The sequence below is a fragment of the Tuber melanosporum genome (genome assembly GCF_000151645.1).
Source record: "Tuber melanosporum whole genome shotgun sequence assembly, scaffold_5, strain Mel28".
NCBI classification, from domain to species: domain Eukaryota; kingdom Fungi; phylum Ascomycota; class Pezizomycetes; order Pezizales; family Tuberaceae; genus Tuber; species Tuber melanosporum.
In genome coordinates, this window is record NW_003299095.1 from 1,036,305 (window position 1) to 1,048,872 (window position 12,568).

At 47.7% G+C, this 12,568-nt stretch overlaps 3 protein-coding genes; all 3 read right to left on the minus strand.

Moving 5' to 3' along the window:
- Positions 1 to 339: 339 nt before the first annotated feature.
- On the minus strand, positions 340 to 3,331 carry GSTUM_00008809001 (uncharacterized protein). XM_002840284.2 has 5 exons: positions 2,887 to 3,331; positions 2,481 to 2,765; positions 1,955 to 2,065; positions 1,653 to 1,780; positions 340 to 1,519 (listed from the first exon to the last, which is right to left on the minus strand). Exons 2-5 carry the CDS (start codon positions 2,632 to 2,634, stop codon positions 1,313 to 1,315), a joined length of 600 nt encoding a protein of 199 aa, XP_002840330.1. The 5' UTR covers positions 2,635 to 2,765; positions 2,887 to 3,331; the 3' UTR covers positions 340 to 1,312.
- A 4,078-nt stretch (positions 3,332 to 7,409) lies between these two features.
- GSTUM_00008810001 (uncharacterized protein) lies at positions 7,410 to 8,399 on the minus strand. XM_002840285.2 has 2 exons: positions 7,894 to 8,399; positions 7,410 to 7,826 (listed from the first exon to the last, which is right to left on the minus strand). The coding sequence occupies exons 1-2, from the start codon at positions 8,299 to 8,301 to the stop codon at positions 7,794 to 7,796; spliced, it is 441 nt and encodes a 146-aa protein (XP_002840331.1). The 5' UTR covers positions 8,302 to 8,399; the 3' UTR covers positions 7,410 to 7,793.
- Positions 8,400 to 8,894: 495 nt separating this feature from the next.
- GSTUM_00008811001 (uncharacterized protein) lies at positions 8,895 to 11,977 on the minus strand. XM_002840286.2 has 6 exons: positions 11,497 to 11,977; positions 11,028 to 11,431; positions 10,495 to 10,950; positions 10,324 to 10,448; positions 10,058 to 10,270; positions 8,895 to 10,007 (listed from the first exon to the last, which is right to left on the minus strand). Exons 1-6 carry the CDS (start codon positions 11,843 to 11,845, stop codon positions 9,179 to 9,181), a joined length of 2,376 nt encoding a protein of 791 aa, XP_002840332.1. The 5' UTR covers positions 11,846 to 11,977; the 3' UTR covers positions 8,895 to 9,178.
- Positions 11,978 to 12,568: the final 591 nt, after the last annotated feature.

The window sequence follows — 12,568 nt, forward strand, 5'->3', positions numbered from 1 at the left end:
ATATATCAGGATTCCCTCCGCAAATGAATAACAGCGAGTGAGAGAAAGTGACGGCTAGAATAATACGGTAGTGAAGTTCAAATTGGTGTCAAAATCCTCCCTCTTGCCCTTCTTCCCACGTACAGTATTGCAAATGCCCCTTATCACATACACACTCTTTCTCCAAAACCTATCTTTAGGGAAAGCTGGAGGGAGGTATACCATAATATGGTATATAGGGTACCCCCCCTCCCCAACAAAGCCAGAAAGAATTGTGATGCAGTATCAGAGAGAGGGGGGGAGAGAGAGAGAGAGAGAGAGAGAGAGAGAGAGAGAGAGAGAGAGAGAGAGAGAGAGAGAAAAGACCGTTTCCTAAACCTGTTATCCATACACAAAGGAAGGGGAGAAAACAATATCAAGCTCAAAATGAGCAATGGGGAGCAACAAAGTAGGAATTAGAGACAGAACAGGAATAAGAAACGAGAACGACTCCGTTTGCGTGCAAGAAGCTTCTATCATACACCAAACCGAAACGACAAGAAAAAAAGGGAAGAAAAAATGAACCCCGCCCCCGACCCGAATTGACCGATCTGATCGACCCACCCGACCGAGCGACACCGCCCCACATGCACGCTTCCCAAGGCAAAGTATTAAGAAACCAACGAAATAGACAGCGAATGTATGATAGCTTGTGACCTAACCTATATCCGAACCCTTTCTTTTTTTATATGATTTTGATGTTTTCCTCATTTTTTTTTGACTCCTTTCGGATCTCAACTCCTTTCTTTCTTTCTCTTTTTTTTTTGGTTTTCCTGATTCCCAATGAGCAGCAAAGATGAATCCAACTCCCAGGACAAATCGAAAAAAGAAAAGGGAAAGGTTAACAAATGAAATGAGGGGGCCCTCATGGTCAAAGAGTATAACTGGCTAACATGAGAAAAATGAACCCCCCCGAAATTATATCTTGTAGGATAAGAAAAAACCTGACGACAAATGAGAGGTAGGAAGTCTAAAAAGGAAAAGAAACAATGAAATGTGTAGCAGGGGAAAATATATGAAAAACTATGAAACTGGATCATAAGAAAGATGTCAAAACCAGCCCTTCCCAAAAAACATCCGCTTCCCCCCCTTCCCGGACCATGAATATGCCCGTTGAGAAAAGTTATATGTGTAGTGCAATGGCCTTCCTAATGAAACTCCTCGCAAACAAACAAAGCCACGTTCCCCCAAAAAATGGAAATAGAAATTACAGACCCACCCCAACCATGCCGCCACCATGATCATTTCTCTCAAGACCATGGCAGCAACCTCGAGCACGTGTAACAGCGACCTGCTAGTATGGCCCGTCTCCGTTCCCGGCGACGTGACCATAAACGTCGTTATAACCAGCCTGGTGTTCCTCCCCTTCTATTGGGGAGGTCACCGTCGCATTTGGGCCCTCGGGTCTCCGGTAGCCTGGTGGTGGTGGTGCATTCCCGCCGCCTCCGTACCCGCCACTCCCACCCCGCGCCCCCTCTGACTGGTTCCTCTGAGATTGCGACTTCCCATGCCAATCAATTGCCATGTTCAACCTTTTGTTTTCGCCAAAAAATAGTAATAATTGGGGGGAGAGATGACATAGAAAAAGAAAGGAAAAAAATCAGGTGGGATATCCGGGAACCGGGTCAACTTACTTCGCGATATTTGGCTAGATAAATCTTCAGGGCCTCTGCATAGTTTTCGAATCCGAGTGATGTCATGGCGAAGAGTATATCTTCTCCGTTGACCGTCTTCCTTTTCTCCTGTTGGCATTTTTCCGATGCTGCAACACACGTGGCGCGGAAATCAACCGATTCGTCAGTTCAAAAACACCTTCGATCTTAAGATGTGCGTGCAGGGAAGACCATTTCGCGAAATGTTCCAATAGAACCACTTTATATAGGATGAAGTGGGGGGAATAAATAAATAAGTTTCCTGGTAACTGGAAAAGTCTCACCTTCGCTGGTGATAAATGAAATAAACTCGCTGACGCATTCTTGCATACATTCTTTTGCCTCCTTTGCGATTTTGGCGTTTTCCGGCAACGCGGTTTTCATGATTCGAGCGACTGGAGCAAAATTTCGAATATCAGCATCGGCAAGCGCAGAGATTGATGCCTGACTCGCGCATCTGGACGGGTTCGTGTAATTTTGGGTAGAGCCGTGAAGGCGGCCGGGCAATCGATCTTCCTCCATGCCTGCATCCCGACACGAGTCCAATTGTACCACGGGTAGCATCTGAGCAATTGGTAGGGAATAGGACAACAAATGGAGAAGGGAAGTTGGAAATGAAGGGTGTCTAGTTAGGGTACGAATTGCGGGGGCGGGGAAGGAGGGGGGGTATGTGAAGTGTGGGTGTGCTTGAATGAGTTGAGTTGCGCGAGAATGATTCTGTGTGTGTGGAAGGTCTTTTTTCCCTCCCACAAGCATAAATACAAGCCGGGAGGTATAGACAGAGATAGATAGGCGAAAGATTTGACTCACCGTTCGCAATTGGTAGCCATCTGTCCTGTTCTTTGACCTCAAAATCAAACGCAGGCTGCTGTTGAGAAGTTTCCGGCTGATCCATGTGCTCCTGTTCGTCAGGCGACTGCACTCCAACTTCACCCTCCAGGTCTTTCGAGGGGGAAGCCGACATGATATGGTGTACGCTGGGTGAGAATCTGAGATGCCAGCTATGGGATGTGCTGGTCGGCCGTCAGTGAACAACCAATCGTGATGACGTGTCGGTGGTTGCAAGCCTATGCGTCCTCTTCCCGGACCGAATCCCTGGGATGAAGAAGAAAATTAGAAGGGGGTGGGAAGGAAGGGGTGAGGGGGAGGCAGATGAGGTTGAGAAGGGGGGGTGGGGCGCGAAAGAACGGCTGCGCTGTATGGTATGGAATCTAACCAGTATTGCAGCACAGTAGGCGGTGGCAGCAGACAGTAGGTAATGTGTAGCGGTGATGGTGGTGGTGGACCGAAAGACGTAGTTGGTTGACGCACACCTCCTTCTGACGGCAGACCTGCTGAGCAAGCCGCTTGCTGTTAAGATACGGATACTCGAGTAGATGGTGGTGGTGCACCTGAGGCCCGGTGTCGGCGAAGGGGGGGGGTTGTGTTCGTGCTGCGGACAACAACAGAACCACCAGCAGGAAGAGAGAAGCCAGAAGCAACCCCGTTCAACCCAAACCCAACTCCCCAACTCCGCCTGGTCTCCTAATAATAGAGTGGACTGGCACTAGGAACACTCGTACACAAGAGTGTCACAGTATGCTCTGCCTGGCAAATATGCACAATGTCTGTTTTTGCAGATTGAGAGGGGGGATTGAAGGGAGGCGTGAGGAAGAAATACCATACGTGGGTTGTCGCTCGCTGCTGTGAGAGTACTACTGTAAGAAATCAATCAAGACCAGAAGCGAAAGAAAAAGGATAAAAAGAAAAGTGGAAAGGAAAAGAAAAGAAAAAAGAAAAAAATCCTCACCTCACTGGAATCTCGAAGGCGTGAGAGATCAATCGACACGGATAATGAGCCTCAGTAAGGTCTGAAGGGGAAAGTAAGAATCTCGATCGGATTGAACAAAGTTTTGTTCCTTTTCTTTACACTTCTTCCTCAATAAGACTAGCGAATATGCTTTTTTTCTTCTCGATTCTCAACCGTACCGTGATAGATAACAAGAGTATGACAATCGAGTACTGGTAACGCGTTCGAAACGAAGTGTCCACAGACACATATCACATCAAACCAGAAGGGAGATGTGGTACAGCACTGAGTAGGTGAGAAACAATAACAAGATGAAAGAGAAAATAAAAAATACAGCACCAACCTCTTCTAAAAAAATTAACCACTCCAAAGCCAGGGTCCTCCTTGGCCAATCCACCAAAACTTCTGGCATCATCTCCTTCATCGTTCACCATTAAGAAATTTCGTCCGCTATTTAGATCCCTATCCCCTCTCCAATTGCCTCCCTCTCCATCCTTCCCCCTTCGCTCTGCCAAAGACCGTTGGCCACTCGCCGACGGCTGGGGCAGAAAACTGTAACACCAATACCGAATCCGTTTGTCTGAGACTGTGTGCAACTTGAGTGAAGGGTGCCCAGCATCCACCCCCCCCAATTTCCAAAGTTGCCCGCAGCACTGTGCTGATCTCCCACGAAGTAGTTTACGGTGACCATTCTCATTCGTTGCCAACAGAACGGTGGGTGGGATTGGCAATGACCTTCTTTCCATCAATCCCCCCCCCCGTGCCCTCGCACTCATTTGGCTAATTTTTTGGAAATTTGGAAGGTTCGAAAGCTTCCACGCTTGTTGCCATCGTTGAGCCTCCCCATCAATCTCCCCACCCCCCCCTTTTCACTTTTTGGCTGGAATGAAAAAAGAAAAGGAAGAGGTGAAAGGGATTGAATAGAAATCGGAAGGCAAGGAACTACACCTCTTCTCCCCAACCCCCATTTCTCCTTCACACGCACACACTCATACTCATGCTCACACACGCGCAGATGCATCAAAGCACCTTTTCCTGATATCCTCCTTCCTCTTCACTAAACACCAAACTTTTTCACCCCTACCTATTTCTGTCTGAAAAAAAAAGGCGGAAGTGTTTGACGGCAGTTACACGCGCGGTAGAAACTGGGCGGAAAGTTGGTATGGGCCGCACAGCGTAATGACACGACAGGCGGAGGGCCTTGACGCTGTGCTCTCTAACTACAAGACAGAATTTTAGATTTACCAAAAACAAAGTCTTGCCAACATCTCGACGTTGGCACGAAACTTCTCTACGCTGCGGTTCTTTCCATGTTACTCCCCCTCCTCCTTCCTTCATCCACACCAGCCCCCACACACATACCCCCTCTTGTCTAAATGATGGTTGTTTGCGTGGCCAATTGTCCAGATAAAAATGGAGTTTTGGCCCACGGGCGGTACGCAATGACAATGCACCTCGATCAAAATCACCCAACACCTAACGGAAGTGGTGGAGCACGAACATGGTGTAGCGAGAATTATCGGCATTAGCACCACCACAATCGTCACTATTAACAGTATTAGTACAACTAATTATTGTACTCTGACAATAGTACGCTAACAGCCTACAGCTTTAGAATTTCATTCAACCTACAGTGCATCTCGCAACAGCAGCAAGCAAGCATTCTATCATACATATCACGCAGCTAGCAGAACAACGCTTGCTTATTCGGATCGGATGATACAAATCCAGTGCAAGGCGCCGGCGGAAACTAACGCTGGGCTCTTCTTGACGTTGGAACCTAACCCTGTCCTTCCCCCTTGCCGTCTGTGTTTCAGCCTTACCTTCTCCTCTAATGACGTACTCGAGTGCCGGTGCCGCACGACCTCTTTTCCTCAACTCTCTCCGGAAAATCAGGGTGTGGCGAAAAATGACACCTCAGGACTACATATCTCAGAGCTGTTTCAGAAGTATTTGCGTGCGCGCATACTATCTTTTTTCTACTACTGTACACCTACAGTACATTAGGTTTAATGTACTACGGGATTATACTTCGTGCTTCATACCCAAGGCGCACACACACGACACAACAATCACGAGTTATAAGAGCCTTGCCAATAGGAGAGAAAAAACTTTATTGGAATCATGTATCTCAACATGACTTGCAGTAATGTACCACCTATCAGGTAGACTCAACCAATTTCATCGAAGGAAAATTTCCACCCAATTCCTCACCCTCGGGTCGGCAGAACAGCGCCCAGGGAAAAAAGGCTTTTTTCCCTCGATGATCCTTGCAAACCACACAAACGATGCTCGAAAAATCCTTGACAATAAAATCTTTACAATGGCGATGTGATGGTGTGATGCAGGGAGGAGGGGGGGTATTTTTTTGTCACCTTGGGTTCGGTTTGGGCGGTGCTGCTCTGCTGTCTGTAAAACCGGCGAAAGACATGTTGAGAACTTACAGGATCCAAATGGGAAAAAAGAAAAGAAACCAAAAATGCTAGTGAACTGCACAACCACAATGCAAGTACGGTTCAGTGAAACTTGAAGGGGGGGTTTTCCTACCATACTCTCTTCTCACAACCGTCGATAAAAAGTAAGTATTGCAAAAAAAGAAAAAAGTCAGGATTTTCTCAAAAAAAAAAAATAAATAAAAATATAAACAGAAGCGAGGATTGAGCAGGCGAGACTTGACAACGCATCATATCATCGCGTCACTAAACCACCAAGAAAGCAAAGAATCACAGCGAAAGATATAAAAATAAAATAAAAAAACAAACCCCCCCCCGAACGTAAAAACGAGGCTGTACTACCTGTCTCCAGTTTGGGATGGCATGCGGTAACTCACGATGCCATACCAGCCTGACCGAACCGGAACGAGAGATCAAAACTAATCAACAGACGATTCGCATCAAGCAAAAGCGTCATCGGCACTTTTCCTAGCTCGCCTTTCCTTCACCTTTCCTTCGCTGCACCTCCTGGTACCGTGTTAACTAGCGGTGACACCGGAAATGGAGTTATTACACATAAATCAATCAGAAAGCAAGTGTGACTTGATACTGGTACGCGAGTGAAATCAAACCCACTCACTTCTCCCTCTGAAAAGGCGGTATTAAAGACTTTGGTGGAAACAGCGCCCCGTGGCAAACTACCGCAAAATTCTAACTTATACTTGTAGCAAGCAACTTTTCTCGCAAGCCCAGTTCTCCTATCGGGTCACGTCCTCTGTTATGGTCTATGATACTTGTAGCTACATCTCCAGTGACTTCACTTGAGATGGTATTTTTCACTCTTTCCTTTTCCATCCTTCACCTTCCTCCCCAATCTCTTACTATTTCCCCTTCTTTCCCTCCTTCTTTCCCTCTACATTCCCATTCATCATTACCACACTAGTTAATATTCCAGCCAACTCAGCGATGGATACGCTACTACTACGTCCGTCATACAGAAAGAGAAAAGTGCGAAAAAGAAAAAAATGGTTATCTGAACTTTTGATAGGATGGTTGGTTTGGTTGTCATGTCATGTCATGTAGTGTACTGTGCGAGCCCCCCCTGCGTCCGGCCCAGTCCGGTCCAGTCAGTCCGGTCTAATCTGGTCTAGTTTGGTCTGGTTGTAGTTGGTAGTGTCTGATGATACGGTATTGTCAGATAAAACCGGGTGTTGGCGGTGAGCGTTTGTTTCTTGGGTTTTGAAGAGGAGGGGTTTCAGGGGTGTTTGAATGGATGGATGAAAGAATGGTATTGTGTTTTGGTGGTGCTTAGAAGTCTGTTTGTTTGGTGACTGGATAACCTGGTGGTAGCGGTGAGTAGGGAAAGTGTGATTTATCTCCAGTATTGTGCAGTGCTCCAACGAGCGTTGGTTTGACCGATTAATGAATGGATGATTTGCGGATGAGTGGGTGAACACGGTATCATACAGTATATAGGCTTTACTTTGCTGTAGGTACCACATCGTAAGATATGATCTTGGGATTGTATATTTATTCTTGACGGTGACAATTATCACTACTTTGGGGGGGGGGTTCTGGTGTCCACAGCAGAGGATGATATTGTACAGTACCGTCCTGTGGCTGTATCACCATGTCCTACCTTTACCCACCTCGAGCAACAAGCAAGTAATTCCGCAAGAAACAAGGGGAATCAAACAAGCAAAATTACAAGTTATGATATGGTAGTATCAAAGAATGAAAAGAGGTGGAAAGGGGAGCGGAGAAAGGGAAACCCTCCCCCCCCCGAGAAATCTATGATGCGATACCACCACCACCCAGAAACCAAACAAATAAGCACTTTTTCACTTTCCCACCACCATTCCCCTCGAGAAAAAAAGGAATCTCAATTTCCTCCCACCAAAACTACCGATTGACAACCTGCACATTATTCTTAACCTATAAGCCATCAGCCAACTTCCCACCACGAGAACAAAAAAACAAAAATAAACAATAATAAACAAACCTTCCACTTCTCCATCTCCTCCTGCTTCCTCTTATACTCCTTCACCAGCCCCTCAAGCACGCTCTTCAACCCCTCAGCATTGGTCCGCACGGCGGGAATGACGTCCCCGACACAGCGCTCCACCAGGACCCCGTTCACCAGGCGGAAGCACTTACGCCCCGGATCCACCGGTTCCAGGCTCTCGAGGACGAGTTTGTGCTCCTCAGCTTCCTGCTCCACGTCCCCAATCTTTTGCGCGAGTTGTTGGAGCGCGGATTTGTAGGTTGAGTATTGGGTTTGGAGGTCTGTTTTTTTTGTTTTTGTTAGTTGGGAGTTAGTTGTGTGTGGGGGTAGGGGAAGGGGACAGAGGGGGGGGAAGGGTGGACCTTGCTGTTTTTTGGCGACGGAGGGGGAAGGGGCTGTTGACATTTCAGCTTCTCGTTTTTTTTTTGCTCCTTCGTTTTGGAAGGCTCGTCGCTGTGGTTTGTGGTGATGTTCGAGTAGGAGGTTACCGGTAGTGACGAGTGGTTTGGGATAGTGGTGGCGGAGTGGGGGGGTGGTGGTGAGAATGCGACCTTCCCCGCGTTTGGCTTGGCGGTGGTTGGCTGGTTGGTTGGTTGTCGTAATTCGTGGGGTGAGCTACGTGGTGTGGCGGTCATGCAGTCTCACTCGAGGTATGTGTGCACTGTCAACTCTGGAATCGGGTGTGGGGTGCAGGCAGCAGTGTGTGTGCTTGTGGGCCCTCGGGGTTTTGGCCGGTTGGTCAGTGATTGGAAGAGGCGCTTTTCACCTTTTCCTTCTGAAGGTGCATTGTCCAGTCGGAATCTGCCTTATTGGTAGGTTTCCTCTTCTGGGGAGGATTTGGTTTCGACAGCGGTGGGCGCATTCTAAAGTTTGCCGAAACAGATGATCCCCCGGACGTAACTCTAATGTTTAGATAATCGTACTATATTTTCTTGTCGATGTTGCGACAGGGGCTATTGGTAATGGCACCGGGCTGTGGCATCTGCGCGGATCCATGATTCGAGTGACACCTCATGAGTGTCTATGTATTCTTGTCATGATATCATTTCATACGCTACCAGCCTATCATAAGAAATCTACAAGAATAGCCGATATATCTGTAAGAGCGTTATACCCGCTGTAAATAGGAGAGAAGAGATTGGAAAAAAAAATGGAAAATGAAACGATTAAACCGCCTCTAACAGGATCAATTGAGAGACGCCTCGACTAGCCAGAGAGGAAGAAAAGCATCCGCCTAGCTATAGAGAAAACCAGAACCAAAAGCAAAGAAAAACCAGCCCACTTAGGCACTCTTACCTGCATCCTCCTTCAATGTAACAATTCTATTGAGCACAAATCTATCATCGGTAGAATCGCTATCAAGCGCAAAGTACCCGACGCGGAGCGCCTGGAACCTACAGGATTCGGGTCCAGCCCGATTGGAGTTTTTCTCTCCCTCCAACTCAGGCCATGGTGCACGACGGTGAACCTCGTGAATTCCTGTTTCAATGATGGCATCTTTGTAAACGTGTTCGCTGTCAGGATTGATATCCGCAAGATAACTGTCTGGATTATCCTCAGGGTTCTCGGACTTGAAGAGCTGATTTGTGAGGCGTGCCTCAACGCGAACTGGAGAGCCCTTACTGGGAGCATCGCACACCCACTGGATGTATGTCTTTGGCTTCTTGAATTTCCCGGTGTTTTCGTATTCCGCACGGACTTCGGTGACGTTACCAGCCTTGTCCTTGGTGTAAGATGTCGCACGAATCGTGAATGGAACTTTGAGGAGCCCGACAGATTTGCCCGGTGCGAGACGGAAGTAGTCGGCAGAATCTTCCTCACGGAAGTCGGAGCGGTCGATGTACACTTTGCGGGTGAAGGGGACCAAGTGCTCTCCGAGCTTAGAGTCATTAGGCATGAATGGGACGGAGAACTCCTCAAGATGGTCTTCTGGGAGATTCTCAATGATGATGGGAATTGGGTCAAGGATCATCATCAAACGGGGAACTGTCTCTTCTAGATAGCGACGTACTGTCTGCTCAAATCGCTTAATCTGGACATAGCTGTGGGCAGTAGTGACTCCCAATTCATTGACGAATGCAAGAATTGCCCCAGGGGGGATTCCACGACGTCTGAAATCTTCAGTCGAGCCCCCACAGTACGGAACGAAAAGTAGGCTCACCTAATGGCGACAAGAGTGTAGAGTCTGGGATCATCCCATCCACGGACATAACCTCCAGAAACCAGTTTGGCGATCTTTCTCTTACTCATGATAGTACCAGTCAAATTTAGACGGCCATACTCTCTCTGCTGCGGCCTATAAATTCCCAAAGCGTCGCAAAGCCAGTCGTAGGACTCCCTCGAGTTAATGAACTCCGTAGTACAAAGCGAGTGGCTAATGGAAGATATTAATATGAATGATATCCTGTGGAGGTAACTAAAACTCACGAGATATTTTCGAAGGAATCGCACAGGCAGTGGGTGAAGTCATAGGTAGGATAAATATTCCACTCGCTACCTGTGCGGTGATGCGGAGCGCCATCCAAGACCCTATACGCGGTCAAATCCCACATCTTTGCAAGTTAGCACCTAAATATTTATGATCGGCATTAGATGTACCTGTGGGTTCCCCGAACCAAGAATATTCTGCTTCATCCTCAACATTGCCTCCTTAGGCTTATATTTCCCGCCCCTCATATTTCTAAATTCCTGCAAGCTCTCCTCGATAGGTCTGTTCCTATGTTTGCATTCAAATCTCTTCCCACCATTGTCCTTGCCACCTCTCTGAAGGTTGACTTCTTCAGCCGTACAATGACAAATATAGCCCTTGCCACGCTTGATCAAGTCCTCCGCCAACTCATAGAGTCTCTGAAAGTGATCACTTGCATAAGTAATCCTGTAAGGCTGAAATCCCAACCACTCAACAATCTCGCGAATAGCAGTGAAATAGCGTTCCTCCTCGGCCTCCGGGTTAGTATCATCATAGCGGAGATAGCACTCCCCTCCATGATACCTTGCAAACCCAAAGTTGATAGTGATAGCTTTGCTATGACCAATGTGCAGGTATCCATTTGGCTACCACACCATTAGCACAACCCACGACTGAGCAGCAGCAACGAGAAACTAGCCTCGGGCGGGAACCTAGTGAAGACTCTACCTCCAGTAGCCTTCAAATGCGCCTCCATATTCGTCGGGACTATCTGCTCATTCCCACCGGGCCTGTGCAAACCGGCCAAGAATCCCTCTTCGAACATCCTATTCTTGCTAATATCTTCATTCTCCACCTTAACTTGCTTAGCGCCAGCAGCCGCAGGCGCCTTTGGCTGTTTCTTGGGTGGTGCATCGCGCTCATCCTTAGGCCCAAGCAGAGCAGCAAGTTGAGCGTCGACCTCCTTCTTGAGGTCGGCAGGGGGAGCCCATTTCAGATCCGTAGAAGTTTTCAAGGTTACCAGTGTCGGAGTAAACGCTTTATACCGCTGCTCAAGAATAGTGCTCTTGTGCTCTTCGATGTAAGCCCTGACCTCCTGCTCAATTTTCTCAGAGGTAAATTCCACTCCTGTTGCTCCATCAGCACATGCCCGGTCCCGTGAACAATTCATGGAAGTGGAAGGGAAACCCTACCGACACCGCACTCCTTATCAAACTCCGCAACATGCACATCTCCCTTCTTCCCCTTAATATATTTAACGGCAGCCTCAATCTGCGGATTGGTCTTTAACTTCCTGCTGAGCACCGCATCCACGACAAACGCCCTCTTCCCGTCGTCCCCACCAACATCCTTCATAGCCGTAACGACAGCAGACAGCAACGCCCCGACCTTTGCATCGACGGGAAGATCAATGTTGCTCAGGACTTGGGCCCAGGCTGTTGTTAACTTTTTATTTTTCAGTGCTTCCTTCAGTGGCTTTTCGCCGAGACCTAGCTTGGGGAATTTTTCTGTGAGGACCTCTTCGGGTGTTGGTTCGCTCATGGTGTTCTGGGCTTGCTTTTATTATTATTATTGGGGGGGGGGGCTCGGTTTGGTATCTGTTGAGGATGAGATGGTGACAGTAGTGGTTTGTTTGGAGCGTATGGTAGGTGGGGTGGTTGGTTGGAAAATGCCACACGGCCATGGTAGGGCAATGGGGAGTCCTGGCAGGGTCAAGTACTTCAATTTGGCTTAGTAATACATGTTAGAAGTTGTCCAAATGTGGAGAACCACCAGTTAATTTGGCTTTCTTGGCAACGTTAACTGACATCTCGAGTCCCTTAACAGCAAATAACTGTGCAGCGACATTGTGTCTCCCTCGCCCAACTTTCCAAGTAAAACCCCTATAACCTGCCCAAAAGTTAATATTTTTCAGAATCCCTTCTACCTTCCTAAACTCCAGCTTGTTTGGTATCTATCGAAAAAAATAGAAAGTACCATAGAAATAGCCATTGTTGTCGAGGAGCAACCAGCATCCCAAAGTGGTGCATTTTGCAGGTCCGATCTGCTCCGGTTAAAAATTTCCCCCATCACACCATGACTCGTACGATACTACAAGTATACATGACAGCCCCTCGGGCTTTGCTCTTCGTGGCCCGGGGAAACCATGCGGATATCTTAATCGCTATTATGATCACTGAATCTTGTCATCACCCCTAAGGACACAAGAGCAACGATATAGCTTTCGCTCATCCAGATAGATGCTAAAGCGCGGGCGCAGGTACC